We start from the raw sequence: 21,006 nt of genomic DNA on the forward strand, positions 1-21,006 counted from the left end.
TTTCCCCTGTTTTAGAGAAAGCTCTAGACTTTTTTTTCCACCTACATTTCGATAGCAATGAAATCTAATGCAAAAAGATACGTGTAGCTGGATACATTCTCCTCCTGGGGGCACGAAAATACTGCCCGACAATAAAATAACTGATGTCGCTTTGGTAGGACAACCACTTGACAATGGACGCTTGAATACAATCCATTTAGAAGGAATTTTAAATTTCTCTCTACTTCTTCAGGAATATCTTTGATTTATCAAATGGATTCCCAAGTGACATTTACAAAATCCTATTTAATCAACCGCAAATATATCATTTCAACTAAAATGTATCGCATTAATTGATGTGTTTTCTGTTTCGAATAGGAAAAAGATACAAACATGAAGAAATGAATGTAAATTCTTCCTATCCCCAAAAGACGCAAACTAAAATTTTCTTGTGAAGAGAATTTATTGTAGAAAATTTGCAACCACATTCGAAGCTGAAGAAATCGATCTGTAAACAAGTGTCCCAGACACTAGACAAATAATCAACATTATAACGAGCTGTTTCAGGTAGAGTTTTGATAAATAGAACACAAAACGTATTGTAAGGCAAAATTAATGTTTTATTACTGATTCATCATATAAGGCAAATAGATATGTGTAAGGCAAATAGATATGTGTAAGGCAAATAGATATGTGTAAGGCAAATAGACATGTGTAAGGCAAATAGATATGTGTAAGGCAAATAGACATGGAGTATAGCCCAGATACTTAACTGCTGAAAATATATTTATTTTGGCACAAGGTCAGTAATTTCGGGGGAATGGTGGTAATTCGATTACATCGACCCCAGTGATCAACTGATATTTATTTCATCGACCCCGAAAGGATTACAAGGTAAAGTCAACCTCAGCAGAATTTAAACTCAGAATGTGCAATCGGAAGAAATGCCTCTAAGCATTTTCTCCGGTGTGCTAACGATTCTGCCAGCTCGTAATTAAGATATAATGATTTCAAACTTTGACACAAGGTGAGCAGTTTTGAGTGAGGCGGGCGAGTCGATTACATCGACCCCCACAGTTCAAATGCGACTTATTTAGTCGACCTTGATTACTATTGAAAATATAGCGAAATTTCATAAACACCTACAAAACAAATTCGTTTAATTGCATACCCAGTTAATTGCACAGAAATTTCAAGTGGAAATAACTATGTCATAAGATACGTTAGTTTATAATGATCCTAAAAGATACGTTGGTAGATATAAGATACGTTAGTTTATAATGATATCATAAGATACGTTAGTATATATTAGTCTTAAAAGATACGTTGGTATATAATGGTGTTGAAAGATATGTTAGTAGATAGTGGTCTACATTTTTTGATATCTTAAGCAGATTTTTATATTTAATTAAAAACAACAGTCTTTTATTTTATACACCCAAACACACAATGGGTTCAGTTAGGACAAAGACTTTGCTAAATATTGAATTTATTCAAATGTTCTTTAATGGGTTTCAATCATTGGATTACGGTTACATTTTGGTTACGTCTTCGTGGATTACAGTCGATTAGGATGATCTCGACCTTTCCTGTATTTATTATAGTATCGACTTTGGAGCACAACAAAAGTTGAAGTCAGCTTGGTGTAAACTAAAGCAGCAAATATGGATAGAAAACAAGAATGTAACTGAAGAATTTCGCTATGCCCTGGGAGAGAAGGAAAGTGACATTTCATACAACAAAGAGTGTCGGCTTCATTGGAGTAGGGTTGTCGTCATGGAAATATATTTCGAATCGAATGCAAATTGCTAATTAAAATATACCCGGTACACAGTCTGTCTTTATGGCTAGAATCCCTCTTCCCCTTCAGTTTTTAAATCTCAAATTAATTCAGATGAAACCAATCTGGTTAATTCAAACAGAATTGGAAAATCGAACTTCAACTGGAGAAAAGCACAAAACCACAACATTAACTGAAGATTGCCGAAGATTATAAAAGAGAGAAACAGGAAAATATCTGTGGATTAAGTAGAGTTTGAAAGCATCTCCTAATTATCAAATACAATAAATTTGCTGATTATTTAACTGCTAAATCAGAGATATTCAATAAATGTTGTGCATCAATAAATATCTGCTGAAAATGCAGCAAGTTATACCCTAACAAAATGACTGTATCAACATAATGCTATTTGCCAAGGACACGCCCATGCACACCTTCTTTTCTATCAGCAACGGAACTCTTCTTTCTTGAGCTCTACTTTCTCTTTTTATGTCACCTAAAGGAAATGTCTGTCATGTCATTATATTTTTAAATAATTACGTATATAGGCAGTTAAGGTAAATACCAATTATACACACACACACGAATGTATGTATGTATGTATGTATGTATGTATGTATGTATGTATGTATGTATGTATGTATGTATGTATGTTTGTATGTATGTATGTATGTATGTATGTATGTATGTATGTATGTATGTATGTATGTATGTATGTATGTATACATACATGCATACGTACATGCACACACATAGACGTATATAAATGTGTGTGTGTGTGTATGTGTGACTATAATTTTTGTTCCTGACTTTGATGTTGCAGTGGAGTTAGGAATCCTAACGTCCGTTTGTCGCATCGCCTACATAGACCAATTAAATGCCAGACTGACAATAAAATACTCAAAGTGATGTGATTCACTAAACTCCGAACGTTGTGCTCCATCACATCCACGACCAAACTCCGAAATCTGCGAGAGAAGTAAGAGAACATATTATTGTTATTATTATTGCTGTTGTTGTTGTTATTATTATTATTTGTCATTATTATTATTATTATTTGTTATTATTATCGTTATATATTTGCAATATATATATAGATATGAATATGTATGTATGTATGTATGTATGTATGTATGTACACAACCACACACACACACACACACACACACACACACACACACACACACACACAGAGGCACATACATTCAAACAGCGATAGAGTTAGGAATTAAGGGAGGATCCAAGACGTCGTAAGGCCAACCACGGTTTTCAATTTTTTCACTGATTTCTTCAGTAATTCTTTTTAGATTCGATTGGAACCTAAAACAGAAGAAAAGAAACAATGAGAAAGAAAGAAAATTAGAAAGACATAAACAAATACACCTCATAACAACAATTACTGCAACATAAATTAAACTTGGTTTATAGACAATCCTTTTATATTTGATAAGATTTCAGTTTGACTCTGTTTTATTGTCTCATTTCAGTGAATTTGTAGAAAATCTTTCATCAATAATGAACGAAGTTCTCCAAGTGTTTATATTTCTTGATGTATTTTCGCATCGACTTTGACTTGTATATTTGACCACAACCTTTTATATGTTACTTCATATTAGCACATTACCACACAACCTATTATCGCCTAATAATAGATATTCTACCAAAACTACATATTGTCACACTTTATCACATTAATCCTACGGTGATACACATTATTACAGACACAGGGTGGGTGGTGCACAAGTAGGTATACAGTTATGAAAAAAAAAAAAACACGTACAATATTCATTTATTTTTTATCAAAAAATTAAAAGTTACGATAAAAGTATTATTCATAGTTACGATAAATGTATTATTATGATTAATGACACTGAAATTATTAATTTTTTAAAAATAAAAATAAATAATAGGCGCAGGAGTGGCTGTGTGGTAAGTAGCTTGCTAACCAACCACATGGTTCCGGGTTCAGTCCCACTACGTGGCATCTTGGGCAAGTGTCTTCTGCTATAGCCCCGGGCCGACCAATGCCTTGTGAGTGGATTTGGTAGACGGAAACTGAAAGAAGCCTGTCGTATATATGTATATATATATAAGTGTGTGTGTATATGTTTGTGTGTCTGTGTTTGTCCCCCTAGCATTGCTTGACAACCGATGCTGGTGTGTTTATGTCCCTATTACCTAGCGGTTCGGCAAAAGAGACCGATAAAATAAGTACTGGGCTTACAAAGAATAAGTCCCGGGGTAGATTTGCTCGACTAAAGGCGGTGCTCCAGCATGGCCGTAGTCAAATGACTGAAACAAGTAAAAGAGTAAAGAGTAAGTATTGTAAGAGTTTTCTTTTTTCCCGGCTGTATACCTACTTTTGAGCTTTCCTGTAAAACAAAACGTATCGCATTTTGCTATTGATAATACCTAGAAGAAGGTGCTTCTTTTCCCCTCACCAAAGTGAATGGATCTTTGGCCAAGAGGAACTGATGTCATCACACTGTGTCTCCAACGATTATCAGATGTTTCCACACTGAACCGTAACACCCTCCTCTTTGTGATTCAGTAGAGGCGGCCAAATCTTTGCTCTTCATCTCCTCCTGGCTTCTAGCTTAACATCTCTCTCTTGCTCCTTAATCAGCAAACGGATATTTATTTTCCAGCATTATCACTCAGTATCACAAATTATCACATTGCCCTATATTATCGTATCACACAATCACATTAATCCAATCAGATACCACCTAATATTGGCTTCCAATTTCAGGGGAGGATGTAAGTCAGTTACATCAACCCCAGTGTAAGTCAGTTACATCAACCCCAGTGTTTCACTACTAATTCTGCCGACGCCCGAAAGGATGAAAAGCGAAATCAACCTCGACGGAATTTCAACTCAGAACCGGCGAAATACCTATTTCTTTATTACCCACAAGGCCTAAACACAGAGGGGACAAACAAGGACAGACATAGGTATTAAGTCTATTACATCGACCCCAGTGCGTAACTAGTACTTAATTTATCGACCTCGAAAGGATGAAAGGCAAAGTCGACCTCGGCGGAATTTGAACTTAGAACGTAACGCAGACGAAATACCGCTAAGCATTTCGTCCGGCGTGCTAACGATTCTGCCAGTTCGCCACCTTTATAATAATAATAATAATAATAATAATAATAATAATAATAATAATAATAATAATCCTCTCAAATTAGGGGTTAGGGTATAAGTCGATTACATCAACTCCATTGCTTGACTGGTACTTATTATATCAAACCTGAAAGGATGAAAAGCAAAGTCGACTTCGGCGGAATTTGAACTCAGAACGTAAGGACGGACGAAATGCAGCTAAGCACTTCGCCTGGCATGCTAATGATTCTGCCAGCTCGTCGCCTTCAGATACTCCCTAATATTGCAAATTATCACATGCATATTCATACATTATCACTTTACTGTACATGATCACATATCACATATTTCACATAATCGGATATGAATACTTACTCGGCGACGCATTGAAGTCCCACTTGATGACAGATATATTTTACATCGAAATTTCCCAGAGGATTGGTTTCTCTTTTGCTCAGGACGCTTGTGACTTTTAAAACATCGAAAATTGTTGTTACCTTAGGCAGGGCATCTACGATATCCTTCTCGGTTCTGGGTGCCTGATACACGAAACAATGAAACAAATAAAAAAAGGAAATTAACCTATCAATTCATTCGTTATTGAATAGTTTTCTGGGAAAATAATATTATTAGCTTTCAAGTTTTGAGTTTGATATCGACTGAAGGGACACATTGTAAAATAAGTCTATAAAGTGTGTGTGTGTGTGTGTGTGTGTGTTGTGTGTGTGTGTGTTGTGTGTGTGTGTGTTAGAATTAAGTTAAACACAATCGGTGAAAATTTACACAACAAATGGAACAAGTGACAAAAACCCCTCATCAGGTGTCTATCTACAGATCCTGCAGATTTCAGTACCTTAGAACAGACCCACTAGTTTCTTCAACTATTTATCAGTGATGGTTGACAAGAATTGATGATAAATGAGAAATGTGACGGACACTCTGATGGAAATATAATCTTGGGTCTTAGTAACTGGAAAAACGAGAACAAAACATTAGTCTTTTACAATATATATATATATATATATATATATATATATATATTATATATATATATATATATATATATATATATATATATATATAATATATATATATATATATATATATATATATATATATATATATATATATATATATATATATATAATACTGCAAGATAACAGAACACATGAGCAACGATGAACAAAGGAGATATAGCAATGAGGTACAGAAAGTGACGGTGTGGCCACAAGGAAGATAAGGGACCCGCTTGTGTGAAAATAGGGGAGGAAGTCTGGGTTAAGCCACCAAAGGCGCGCTGTTCGTCTCAATGGAGCAGAGGAACGGTGACGGTGGTCAATTCCAGAAACAACGTCTCCGTGGATGGAATGCCAGAACATGTCTTGGACCTTCGCAGGATTGTCGCTTCGTCAGACGACGATTGTGGAGAGGGGGAGAACGAGGTGCCTAGCCTGAGAAGATCTCGACGCGCAAGGCGCCATCCCGGTTGGATGGTGGACTACAACATGGAGTAGAGAGATTGTGATCTTTAAGATCAGGGTGGCGTGTGGGATGAAGTCAGCAGCTGGGGAGCTGACCAGAAGAGGAAGGGGCAGGAGTGACGCGCGCGCAGGCAGGGCAGCATTGGGCCTTTTCGATCGAGGAAGCCGAGCGAGTCGGACGTGTGAGCTCGTTGTCAAGGTAGGGGAAAAGCAGCTGCTATTTCTAGTGTTCGGGTGGGGCCGCGTGGAAGGGTGCATTACCACTGGGGAGGTCTCCGTCGACGAAGAGAAGGTAGGTGTCCTTATTTCAAATCTGCCGCATACGCCACAGGTTTCTCTGGGAGAGGCAGACTGGACAGAGAAACAGGAAGAGATGGATGCTGGGAAGAGGTGGCAGTGTGCAAAGAGACGGAAAAGGTGACAGAGAAGAGAGAGAAAGAGAGAGAACAGAGGAAGGAAGAGAAAAGAACGAGGCAACAATAATTTAAAACAGGATTACGATATATCTGTGTTCGTGTATATGTTTCTGGGTGTGTGTGCGCACCCGCTTGTGCTCACGTATGCTCAACTATTAAGGTCGTCTGGACACCTCCCAGTGTAGACGCGCACATTTAACTCTGGACTGCATCCAGAATAAAACCATTCACAGGATGGAGGAGACTTCACAAACCAATACTTCTCAAACTCTTTCCTTCCCAATATATTCTGTTGCTGCTGTTGCTGCTGCTGCTACTACTACTACTACTACTACTCCCCCCGCAGTCTTTGTTCCGCTTCATCACCTCCATTTGAATCCATACTATTCTCACACAAACTCACTTTCCAGTCGTTCGTTTCGCCACGATAGCATCTTTCCTACTTTATCATACCACATTATCACATGTTATCGCATATTAACAGATATTCTCCTAATATCACATATTATTGTACATTGTTATAGATTAACACATTATTACTCGTTATTACACATTATCATATATTATCACATATTTTTTTAATTATTTATTATCACATATCAACCCATATTAACACTATTAATGTTATCAACAAAAAAAAAAAAAAGAGAGAGAGAGAGAGAGAGAGAGAAACTTACTTTGTCTTTTAATAGCGGTGTCCTCAGCATCGATGGATAGTTTGCAGGGTGACCATATTCGTCATATTGTAGGAAATTGACAGCAGCATGTGACACACTGCAGGTGAAGATGATTACGGACACAATCCATTTCAAGTCCTCCTTTGAAGACACGTGACCCTTACCATCTTTCATTGGTAAACCCTTTAACAGACAATAGAAGATATTTTATATACAACTGTATTTAACTATTTAATGATATTAGGAAAAGTCTACATAATCGTTCGATCTGCTAAAATTAACAGTCTAATCTATTCAAATCACACATTGCCGCAGTGTTTCTCAAAACTTTGACTTCAGAATAAACTTCGGATAAAAAAAAGGAATACTGATCCATTTCGCTTTGATTTTCTTTTTAAGTTGTAGATTTTCAAGAAATAGAAATTTTTTTTTTTTTTGTTAATCATACAAATTTATGAAATTTAACTAAATTCTGAGTAATAAGTTCTTCAAGACATTCATTAATTGTATAGATTTTGTAAAGCATTGTATGATATTTTTTAAAATGTGCAAACCAAAAATTGAAGATCTTAGCCACATTCTTTTCTTTCCTACCACAGGCACAAGGCCCACTTAGCCACATCATTGCCAGTTGTGAAAGTATGTCTTCTTGTTACTTTCTCCCTTTAAAAGAATTTATTCAATTTATTTCAACTTTTACTTAAGAACAATCGAAACCGACAACAGAGTTTAATGAAAGTGTAAATATTTTCTTGATTCTCTTTACTCTTTTATTTGTTTAAGTCATTTGACTGTGGCCATGCTGGAGCACCGCCTTTAGTCGAGCTAATCGACCCAATGACTTATTCTTTGTAAGCCTAGTACTTATTCTATCGTTCTCTTTGCCGAACCACTAAGTTACGGGGACGTAAACACACCAACATCGGTTGTCAAGCAATGTTGGGGGGGACAAACATAGACACACACACATAAATATATATATACATATATATATATATATATATATATATATATATATATATATATATATATATATATATATATATATATATATACACATATATATCAAAACAGTCCTGATATATTTTGTCATGTCTGTGGTTCATTTACCACCAAAGCCCAGCAACGTGCCATCACAAGTGAAATCAAGAAGATCTACCAGTTATAATTTGGCTGCTCTCTCGGAGAACAAGATAAGAGTTGGGTCCCACACATCATCTGCTCAGCTTGTTCAAATGGACCAAGGGACTGGCTAAATAAGAGGAAGAGAGCAATGCCATTTGCAGTACTTATGATATGGAGAGAGCCAAAGGATCATTTCATGGACTGTTATTTCTGCAACGTTAATGTATGTGGGTTTACTGTAAAGACCAAGCATAAGATTGTGTATCCCAACTTGGAATCAGCAAGAACACCAGCAAGATGAAGATCTTTTTATTCCAATACCACCAGAAAATGGCCTTCAGATGTTTGACGAAGGCGTATTTCCTGAAGAAAAAACTACTGCTGTGGAAGAGACCGAAGTGGATGCAGATTTCATGAGTGAAAATGAAGACGTACCACAGAAATTTTCTCAAGGAGAGTTAAATGATTTAGTTAGAGACTTGCCATTGTCGAAGGATAAAGTTGAACTTGGCTACAAGAAAAGTGTCTGCTTAAGAAAGATGTTTGTATTACTCATTTCAGGAAGAGAAATAGGGATCTGACTTCATGCTTCTCTGTTGATGTTTCAGTAATAACAATGATGAGTTATTTCGCTGTTTGTTCCAAGAGCATGTTCCAGCCGAATGGCGCTTATTCACTGATTCATCTAAGAGAAGCCTCAAGGCAGTACTACTACACACTGGCAATAAGAAACCATCCATTCCCATAGGACATTCAGTGCACGTGAAGGAGTGTTATGAAAACATGCAAGTACTCCTTAATGCCATAGAGTATACAAACTACAGCTGGAAAATATGTAGAGACTTGAAGGTGATTGGAATGTTGATGGGAATGCAATTTGGGTTCACCAAATATTGTTGCTTTTTATGCCTATGGGACAGTCGTGAAACTAACAAGCACTATGTGCAATCAGAGTGACCTTTGCGAAAATCATATGAGCAGGGAGTCTCTAGCGTCCCGAGTAAGCCATTTTAAACCCAGAAAATGTTCTTCTCCCTCTTCACATAAAGCTTCGCCTCATGAAACAATTCATGAAGACACTTACCAGAAAAAGCTCAAAAGGTTTTGAATATGTGAAGGTTAAATTTCCAAAAATCCCCGAGGCAAAACTGAAGGAGGGCATATTCATAGGTCCACAGATAAAAGAACTCCTGAATGACAACCACTTCCTCACAGCACTGGATGAGATTAAGCTTAAAGCCTGGGAATCTTTCAAATGGCTCTTTGAAAATTTCCCAGGCAACAAGAGATCTCTAGAGTTTAGAAATGGAGTGAAATGTCTTCTAGACTCCAACACTGCAATGGACTGTCGGATCTCCATTTCCTTGATTCTGGACTTTTTTGCAGGGAACCTTGGAGCAGTGTTTGATGAGATGGGGAACGCTTTCATCAAGATATTGCATCGATGGAACATCGATATCAAGGATTTTGGAATGCAGGAATGTTAGCTGACTACTGTTGGATGTTATACAGGGATGAACCAGAGACAAAACAACATAGAAAGTCCAAATCCCAAAGATTTTAAGTTGTTATGCATTTGAGTGTATTCTAAATTATTTTTACACAATAATTTTAATTTTGTACAATAAAAATCCATGAAATCATCGTATCTTGTATTCAATATACTTTATATAGACATGCTTTACGTATCCTATAAGTTAAAAGAGCAGGCATCATTAACATGAAAATGTGACCTGACAGAGGAAATCGGACTTCAGATTCGTAACCAGCATCAAAATTTAACCCAGAAAAGTTAATCAGCAACTCTGATGATTAAAAAAGGTTTCATTTTGTTGACCAGTGTATTCTAGATAGTTGCTTGGCTAACCAGAAACAGCAGTCAAATCTCCTTCTAATCGCACACTTACGCTTCAATCTTAATGAATCTCTCCACCAATTTTGTCCTATTCTTCTTTATAATTTGATTCATATCCAAAATGTTTTATAGAGATTCTAATTCGCACCAACACCAACAACAAGTAGTTGACGACTATATTGTGTAATCCACTCCTAAGATAATTAAAAGTTAAGGTGGCCTCCATAGGATTTGAATTCAGATCATTAAGGACCAAAAATAAAAATAAAAACACCAAGGTATATTTTCTGTTATTCTAATGATTTTACAATCCACTGTAAAAAGAAAAGCAAAAAACAAAAAAAAAAGTATTTAACAAATGAAACTAAAGAGCCATTACGGGACTAAGCAACGTCAGCAGCAGCAGCAGCAGCAGCAACAGCAGCAGCAGCAACAGCAACAAGATTTTACTTTGTATAGAATTATGAACAGGAAATACCTTCAATCCACCTCTGCTTGGCACGGACATATTTTCTACCCAATCCTGCAACTCTCCGTCCCCATCAACATCTTCATCCTTTTCTGAAATTATAAATAAATGGGGAATACGATTGTTAGTCGCAGTCAGTTGCAGGAGAGAACTGACACGTTCCTCTCAACTCCTCAGGTGTATGAAGCAGTTGGCCTCCTACAAAAATTTCTCAGTCAATTCCCGATTCTTTCCACACATTTTTGGTAGTGCTCTCTCTCTCTCTCTCTCTCTCTCTCTCTCTCTCTCTCTCTCACACACACACACACACAACACACACACACACACACAACACACACACACACACTATAATGAATTAAAAGCAGCACTAGTGTTGTGAACATTATCGACCGCACATACTCAATGGATGTGTTTTGCTTGTTCACTGGTACGCTCTGACATAGCGCTGTGGGGACGACTCCCTCTTAACACTGAGTGAAAACCACTGAAAGTCATAGACAGGCGAGACAACTCGTCCCCCGATCGCATTCAGGAGCGATGGCTGCTGATATTTCGCCATTTCTGTAGTTTATCAATATAACGGACCCGAATTGAACCAGAGACAAGGAATATGAGTGGACAGATGAAAGAAAGAAGCACTCAACGCGGCTGGTTGGAGTTGTATGTATTTTATAACATTTACACTCAGCTCTACATCACTTACAATTTGTGATTGTAGAACACGTGCACATCCTGAGATGTTCGGAGACAGAGTAGAGGAATTTTTAAAAGATTTAGAAAACTTCGAGGTGAGATTGTTTAGGCTTCCGTTGGCCTGTCACCTTAGAAAAAATTGGTGAAAGCAATGTTTTCGTCATAGACGTCAGCAAATCTTTGGACCGTGTCTGGTATGCAGAATCCTCTCGCCTAAGATTTCCACCAGTCTCTCATCTCTTGGATCGGTAGTTTTCTATCAGATCACATTAATGTGAGGGACGAAACCGGATATGGACGGGTACGGCTTTGACTTGTCTGGGTGAGTAACCGTACCGTTTAAGTAATTTGACCGTGTGCTGGACCTGATTCTGTGACTGCACACCCGTTAGAGATTGAAGAATTTGGGAGAAGCGAATGAGATGTTGGGAGTTGATAATAAGGTATGATGAGGCAAAGACCAAGAGAGAGGAAACAGTAAAATTAAAGAGAGCAGAAGAACTGAGGATGGAGTGTGTGTGTGTAGGGGGGAGTAGATGGAGAGAGAGAGAGAGAAAGAAAGTGAGAGAGAGAGCTGTTCAGGAGCTTAGAGATTTCAGAGATAACAGAGTGAATTCGAGAGAGTTAAGTAAGGAGAAAAGAGGACAAAAGAAACAAAGGAATCGAGTTGTAATCGAGAGAGAGAGAGAGAGAGAAGGATGGCAACGAGCTATTGTAACTAAATTTCTGGTATTTCTTTTGTCCAATACTGTGTTGACTCCTCCTCTCCCATCCATTTCTATTTATATCTTATAAATAAGATGAATGAATAATCGAATATAATTACCATAGTGGAGATCTATATAGCTGGACACGTACTTATATACACAGTCGTACAATAAAAGCGAATCATCTCTGAAATAGTATTTGGGCAAAACTTTCGGATCGTCAACCTGAAATATGAGAGCAAAGAGTGATATCTTCATAGATAAAACGTGCCAGACAAATGTTTTCTTTTTATGCTTCATTAACCTTGCTGAGGAATTGTTTATTAATAATGAAACCTCATGCCAAGTTGCCTAAGAGACTGACTGCGTCTTGCTTTCACGTAGAACGAAATCCTTTATGAATATGTATTTGTGTATTCATTGAGTTTGCAAGCGTTGAGTGTATGGAATAACGTTTCATGTACCCCAGGATAGATGTGCATATGATATATAACTTACGTATTACAACCCAGAAATATATGTGTATGTGCTTATATCATATGTACGAAAATACTGGAGTCAGCTGAAGAGTTCATCGACTGATCAAGATGGTCTCATGGAATGTGACCAAATGAGGTGTATTTTTCAAGATGTCCTCCTTGCAGTCTACACACTTCTTCCATCGGCGTTGCAGTGCTTGGATCTCATTGGTTGAGAAGCTTTCATCCGACTGGTAAAAAAAATGTCATCAACAGCAGATATGATGTCATCAACGTTGCGATACTGGTTCCGAGGCAAGTGTTTTATCAGATGAAAGTCAGATGGGATCCAAATCATAGAATGAGGATGGAGAGAGTGATCAATCAGTTCAAAGCCACAATGACGCATAGCAACCATTGAAACCAAAGACTTGTCTTGATGACCACTTTCACCAAACCAAAATAATAATAATAATTACTCATTTACGAAGACGACGAACTGGCAGACTCGTTAGCACGTCGGGCGAAATGCTTAGCAGTATTCCGTCCGTATTCATGTTCTGAGTTCAAATTCTGCCGAGATCGACTTTGCCTTTCATCCTTTCGGGGTCGATAAATTAAGCACCAGTGAAACACTGGGGTCGATATAATCGACTAGTCTCCTCCCCCAAAAATTTCAGACCATGTGTCTATAGTAGAACGGATTATTTTGGGAAGATTGATTTAATTGAAGCTAATGAAACAATTGCAAGCTAAACAATAAACGGCGTTTGATAACTTTTTTCTTTGATGTTCTTTTGATATATATATATATAATATATATATATATATATTATATATATATATATATATATATATATACTATGCTGGTGTTTTGTGGACTTTCGGATTGCTAGTGTAACGTGCTCCAGAGGGATATCTCCACTTTCCAACTTCCATACAGCCACCATTAATACAAGTTCTTCATGAGGAAAATGCCGGGATCACACAGCGACATATAAATAAGAATACAAAGCTGGCTCTTTACAAATCATTTGTCTTACTGTCCCTGTTGTATTCTTGTGAAACATGGACTTGTTATAAAAGGCATTTTAAACTGTTAGAACAATTCCACCAGAAATGCCTTCATCGCATTTTAAAAAATTAAATGGAGTTCTTTTACTCCAAACACAGATGTTCTTGTTTCTGCAGGCATCACCCCAATTAAAGCTATGATTTTGAGGAACCAACTGAAATGGTGTGGCCATATTGTTCAATGAAAGATGAACGCATGCCGAAACAGCTGTTTTATGGTGAGCTTGCAGAGGGGAAACGCTATCGACATAAACCTAAAAAAAAGGACTACTATGAAGTTACTTGGAATGGTTCCAGAAGATATAGAAACCCTTGCTTCGGATCGAGTTGGATGGCGAACAAAGGTGTGGAGTAGAGTGAAAGCATTTGAAGAGGCCAGGATAACACAAGTAAGACTCAAAAGAGGTCCAAGGAAGGATGTCACGATCGAGACGGTGAATCACAATGTCTTTCTTTTGTGCTGGGCTCAGATCTCATTTGCGAACTCATGGAAAACGAACCTCTACCAACTATTCTGCCTATATGTCTGTGCACACCTTTGAATGCAATGTATGCCTGAAGGTTTGCAAATCCAACGGAGGATTCAAAAGACATTTGAGGATCCACAAAGATTAGAATTTAACTGCAGTTCTTGGTGGTCCAAATCAGAGGTGCAATCTAGGTGGGTGTCTTTTCAGAACACTGTCTGGTTTAAAAAGCTACATCAGACACCATGATGGACCTAAGGTGTCTATACAGAAGGTGATCAGACTCTGCATAAGGAGTAGACACCCACCATATATATATATTTATAAATACACACACACACACACACACACACACACACACACACACACACACACATGTGTGTGTTTGTATGTATGTATATATAAATACATACATGCATACACACACACACATACACATATGTATATGTATAGTCTGAGTATCCTGTCGTTGCCGGATAATTTTCGCAATAGAATGCCTTGGCGGACTTTCGGAATTGCATAAGTTGGATTTTCTCCCTTTTCTCGTTTTTTTTTAATGAAAATTTATGAATCTTCCTTCTTCCTCCCATTCAGGATCGATTTTGGCCATTGCGTTTTTTGCACAATGCACTTAAAACATGCGATAAGAGAAGCCTTGATGGTTGAAAAAAATGGAATTCGGTGATTATCTTTACAATTCCCACTTCCTTTATTTTCAAAGAGAAAATGAAACGTAATTTTAATAAATAGTGAAATTCTTTCATTAAGAATATACTCTAAAATTTCGGGGTTTTTTTTCCCAAAAATATTGTTTAATCATATTTTTAAAATACGAACAGTGTGAATCTGTAATTTGTTTCCGTTTATAATTTCAAATCAATTTCCAGAGGAAAAAGTTGATTTTAAGGGAGAATTAGCAGTTGTTTCGTGAACATCCCACGGGTACCTGATATCTTCTTTGTTTCTTTGTCATTCTGACATGTATTGATGTTTTTCAGTATTCTTCACTCCCCAAAAACACATTTTATGAAATGATAAAGCAATGATCTATTGCTAAGATGTAAGCAACAACAAAAAATTGTAATTGTGTGTGTGTGTGTGTGTGTGTGTGTGCGCGCACGCTCGCTTCAGTAAGAAAAAGCATTTACTAACAGAAAAGCATGTTATTAAAATAAGTTATCTTTTAAATACCTTTTTAAATCAATGTTGACCTAATGAAGCTCCTTACTCATGTGCACACACCCACACACTCAGCGTGAGCGATATACTTTTGTTGAGAGTGAGAAAGTTTATCATGAGAAAATGAAAGATGAATTTCGAAATTTTTAAAATTAAGTGAAAAATTTCAAATTTGGTATATTGTACTTTTTCACGACGAATCCAAGTTCGTGATTCGTTTATTCCTGAAAGATCTTAGTAAAGTGTTACAGAGGTTTAAAGTTTCATAATTTTAATCTAATGGGAAAACAGAATTTGGAAGCTAAGCATTTTTTGTGTGATAAATTGTGTATCATAAAATGAAAGTGAGCATTAGAAGACCAGGTTTTAAACAAAATGAAGGCTATGTGTGAGAATTAATACATATACGAGTAAGAGTGAGTATCAAAGAGCATGGTAAATACAGATAGATTGATGGAGATAGAGACTGGGAGAATTGTCGATCTAAAAGTCGAGTTATTTCTCATAGAAAATTACATTTTTTAATTATTATTAACGGACAGCATTGTCTTTGGGATGCAGATTTTGAAAATGAAATTAATTTTTCTCGAAGATGCACTGTTTCAGAGCCTTCTATGGCTAAACACACATACACGTGCATTGTATTTTTTACACACACACACACATATATATAGATATTTCTATATAAGAAGTTTGTAATTTAATGTGTCTCGCTGCAAAGGATAATAGAAAGGAAAGTTCAATAGTCTGCAAGTGAAGTCAGCGCACGCTTCTCCAAAGACGTGTTTTACTGGCAACAACAAGTCCAATTTAAAAATACTAGGATCATTTGAAGAGTACAGTTCTTTGATTCACTCCGACCATTTTGAAGCGGGAGCAACAATGAACAGCATCAATTATACCCAGAGAAAATAGTAATCATCGGAATTCTCTTGATTAGATATGTGCATGGCAGGGGTTAACTTGACGTTAAACAACACCTCAGATGTGTATGATCTGCCAGAGAGATGTAAGAAACGTGCATAGCGAAAAATGCAAGAAACGTACAAAGTGAAAAATGTAAGAAATGTTTCACGTACGTTATACAATGTAGTCTTAGATTATTCTAAGTAGAATGAATAATTAGAGAGAGAATACTTCGAAGAATGATCGTGAATCTGTCGCCTCAATGAAGATTTACCTGGGGTTAAACCAAAATAATAAGCAACAAAAGAATTACTTACTTTTCGGTTTGTAAAATCATTAGCAGGAATTCCATCTCGATAAAAGTCCCATTCTTGTATTCTGAAAAAAGTATATATGCATGTGTATATGTAAATATTATACCAGTATGTTATAAAAATATTTTTGCTATTCCTGAAAATTATTCTTCCAAGCACTTGAAAGACTGTTGAAAAGTAGTGGATACCTACCAGGTATAAAAGCTAAATTGACTTCGGTGGAATTTGAACTCAGAATATAAAGACGGAAGAAATTCTGCTAAGCATATCACCCAGCATGCTAACGATTCTGCCAGCTCGCCGCATTAATAAGAAGGAAAAGAAGAAGAAGAAGAAGAAGAAGAAGAAGAAGAAGAAGAAGAAGAAGAAGAAGAAGAGAAGAAGAAGAAGAAGAAGAAACAACAAAAGCTATAAAACAAATGAAATCGAAACTAAAACTAGAACAACAACGGACCATGATAAAACGATGGCAAGAAAAACTAAATGCAAAAGAAATAGATAAAGAAAAATCCCAGGATTGGTTGAGAAGCTCAGGACTCAAAGCAGAGACGGAAGGATTTTTAATTGCAGCACAAGACCAAAGCCTCCCCACCAGAAATTACCAAAAACATGTAATGAAAAGAAATATGACAAGTAACTGCAGAATATGTGGAGATGGACAAGAAACAATAAATCATATTATCTCTGGCTGCCCAGTCCTGGCTAGGAAGGAATATATTCACAGACATGACAGAGTTGGGACCTACATACACTGGAAGCTATGCTAACATTATGGAATAACAACAGAAAAAAGATGGTATAGGCACACTCCAGAGAAGGTCACAGAAAACGAGACGAGAAAGCAACCATACTCTGGGATTTGCCAATACACACAGATAGAGAAATTAAGGCCAATAGGCCAGATATAGTTGTTAGAGATCATGAAGAAAAAATGCTTTCTAATTGATGTATCAATACCAGCAGATGACAGTGTCTCTAAAAGAAATGGAGAAACTTTCAAAATACAAGGACCTGGAAATAGAGGTAACCCGAATGTGGAATCTAAAAACAGAAACAATTCCTATCATAGTAGGCGCATTAGGTAATATAAAAAAAAAAATTAAAAAAATAATAATAATAATGATGATGATGATGATGATGATGATGATGATGATGATGATGATGATGATGATGATGGAATGTTATTGCAGAGTAAGAGCAATACTCAAGACAGAGCTGAATGTGAGAAACAGGATCGAAGCGATCAATGCTTTAGCCAAACCAGTTGTGCCTTACAGTTTCAATATTGTTACCTGGTCAATTACTAAAATATGTAATCTTGACAGAAAAATACGAAAATTGTTGACAATGCATAGAATGCACCACCCTAAGGCAGATATAGAACGACTTTATCTGCCAAGAAAAGAGGGAGGCCGTGGACTTTTACAACTGGAAATAACAACGAAGATTGCTACAATTGGCCTAGACACCTACCTGAAAAACTTTGAGGACTGGATGTTAAAACTTGTCTCAAAACATGAAAACAAGAAAGCATCATACTCCGTAACAAAACAGGTAAAGGAATATCTAAGTGAATTCCGAATACAACCAATTTCGGAATTAGACATACAAGAAACAAGCACAGAAAAAGCTAAGCGCATGAAAACCCGTGCTAAAACTGCTGCTTTAGATATTCTGAATGATAAATGGCAAGAAAAACCTCTCTATGGCAAATACCCAAAGAGAGAGAATGATGCAGATATTGACAAAGCCCTGACCCATCAATGGCTAATGGCCTTTCGCTTAAAATCTGAAACAGAAGGGTTTATCATAGCAGCTCAAGATCAATGCCTACCAACAAGGAACTATCAGGCCAACATATTAAAGAACGGCAGTAGCCCAACATGTCGTGTATGTCAACAACAAAATGAAACCATTGATCATGTTGTCTCCAAGTGCAGTCTTCTAGCGCCTACAGAGTATCTCAACAGGCATGATAGAGCTGCACAATATATTCACTGGGTAATTTGCAAAAACCTGGATTTGCCCCATGAAAAAAACTGGTGGGAACACAATCCACCTCCTGTGCTTGAAAATGACCACATCTCACTCCTCTGGAACTTCACCATTCAAACTGACAGGAAGATAGATGCAAATAGGCCAGACATCATATTGAAAGACTTCAGACAAAGAAAATGCCTCCTCATTGATATGACTGCCCCAATCGATATAAACGTATCTGTCAAGACCTACCAAAAACTGAGCAAATATAAAGATCTTGAAATAGAAATCAGCAAAATGTGGAAACTGAAGACTAAAACAATACCTGTTGTTATAGGTGCCCCGGGAATGATAGCAAAAGGGGCTGATTGCTACCTAACTCAGATACCAGGAAACCCAAAATGGCAGAAATTCAAAAGATAATGCTCATGGGAACTGCTCATATCCTACGCAAAATACTTTCTATATAATCTCAAGTTTTAAAACAAACATAATTTTCGTATGTTTTTTTTAGACATTCACTAGTAAAACACTAAATACAAAACCAAATATATGGCACACTAGGCATAACAACAACAGGAACTTCCAACCTGTTGTCTCTTGAGGTCTCTGGGTAAGACTTGGAGCCAACTTGTACAAATGTAAAGCAAAAGTCAAACATAGAATAATAATAATAATAATAATAATAATAATAATAATAATAATAATAATAATAATAATAATAATACTGTGACTACACATAAAACAATATCATTGATGATGATGGTGGTGATGGTGATGGTGATGATGATAATGATGATGGTAATGGTGGTGATAATGATGATAGTGATGGTAATGGTGATGATAATAACAATAATAAGCCGACTACGGCTGCTATAATGGTACGATTATAATTGTAACGGCAATGATGGCCGTCTCCCCACGAGCCAATCAAAGCTAAAAAAATGATAACATTATCGTAGCACCAAAATGTGTTTGGAAACTAAAAGGAAAACTAAATCAGTATACCAAATCGCTTGTCCTATGGTTAATCTGGAAGCGCGTCCCCCAGGGAAGAGCCAGCCTGGGATCAAAAAGTCATCAACTGGCACAAACTCTTCTCCGAATACGGACATGGATGGTCACTTGAACGGGAAATCCCCCAACTCGAGCCCTCCAAGTTCACCACCACAACCACCACAGAAAGAAAAATGTAAGCGGAACAAATGGACCCGAGAGAGTATAAAGAAGTAATATACGCTTATTACTATGCATTAGGTAGGCCATCTCAAGAGAGACACACCGCAAACTCTTACAGTATATGGAGAACACGGAATCAAGACAGTAGCCCTATTTGGACGAGAACAAATTAGCAAATGTGAGGAGGGATATCTTTAGAAATAACAGACTCACAGACAGTGAAATAAGCGCGATCAAGCACGCAACGGAAAATGACATAAATATAAGACACAAAGGAAATGAAGAATCAGATGAACAGTATAGCCCGCCACGAGGCTTAATTGAAACACTGCCATCTGACCAAAGTACGCAAAGGCCTGAAGATACAAGAAATTCTATTGTACCTGTTAAAGATAGCCAGGAAAACGAAAAAACAACAGTAACTGAAGATCTCGCATTTGCTGAAGAACACAGAGAGTCCATGGCAGAAATGAGGCAGAAAATCCTGAATACGCTTGAAGTTGTAAGACATACAAGTATGAATGATAGAGAACCGCTTCATAAACTCTCAAATACAAACCAAAATAAAAAACAAATCCAAATTGGCAACTATGTAACAAATGAAATAATACGAGAATTAAAACCTGATTTTACTGAGTTAAATGAAATTATTTACGCTTCTGCTAGGGCAATTGAAACCAGCTGTATGCCCCCGAAAAAACAAAGAAAACAAAACCTGGGAAGAAATCAAACCTGGAGAAGTAAAATTGAAAAAGAGATTGAATTTATGAGAGGGGAAATATCAATATTAAATGAACTAATATGTGGAAATGATGTAAGATCCAGAACAGGAAGAAAGATGAAGAGAAAATTTGGATCCTCACCAAGAGAAGAACTGATATCAATAAAGAAAAACGCTGAAACAAAAAGTCCAAGCAAAAGCCCAAAGAATACGAAGATTGAGAAGAGAAACAAGTTTTAAAAGCAAAATAAGCTGTTCACATCCAATGCCAAAAATTCTACAGAGAAATAGGGAAGGAGAAAGTAACCGTTAAAGACCCCCCTCCCATGGAAGAAGTTCAAAACTTTTGGAAAAGGATTTGGAGTGACAAGAAGACGTACAACATAAATGCAGACTGGATTATACAAACTGAAGGATCCTACCAAAATTTACAACAA

At 36.8% G+C, this 21,006-nt stretch overlaps 1 protein-coding gene across 1 annotated transcript in view; it reads right to left on the minus strand.

Moving 5' to 3' along the window:
- Positions 1-2,923: 2,923 nt before the first annotated feature.
- The window catches only part of LOC115215551 (polyunsaturated fatty acid lipoxygenase ALOX15B-like), a 234,486-nt gene continuing 216,403 nt past the window's right edge, over positions 2,924-21,006 (minus strand). The window contains exons 10-15 of the mRNA XM_036505710.1: positions 16,693-16,753; positions 12,411-12,516; positions 10,901-10,983; positions 7,443-7,625; positions 5,244-5,407; positions 2,924-3,079 (exon numbers count right to left, since the gene is read on the minus strand). Of these exons, the coding sequence (XP_036361603.1) occupies positions 2,965-3,079; positions 5,244-5,407; positions 7,443-7,625; positions 10,901-10,983; positions 12,411-12,516; positions 16,693-16,753 (712 nt within the window). The 3' untranslated portion in view covers positions 2,924-2,964. The remainder of the gene's footprint in view (positions 3,080-5,243; positions 5,408-7,442; positions 7,626-10,900; positions 10,984-12,410; positions 12,517-16,692; positions 16,754-21,006) is intronic.

Source organism: Octopus sinensis, linkage group LG9 (assembly GCF_006345805.1).
Source record: "Octopus sinensis linkage group LG9, ASM634580v1, whole genome shotgun sequence".
In the NCBI taxonomy this organism is placed as follows: domain Eukaryota; kingdom Metazoa; phylum Mollusca; class Cephalopoda; order Octopoda; family Octopodidae; genus Octopus; species Octopus sinensis.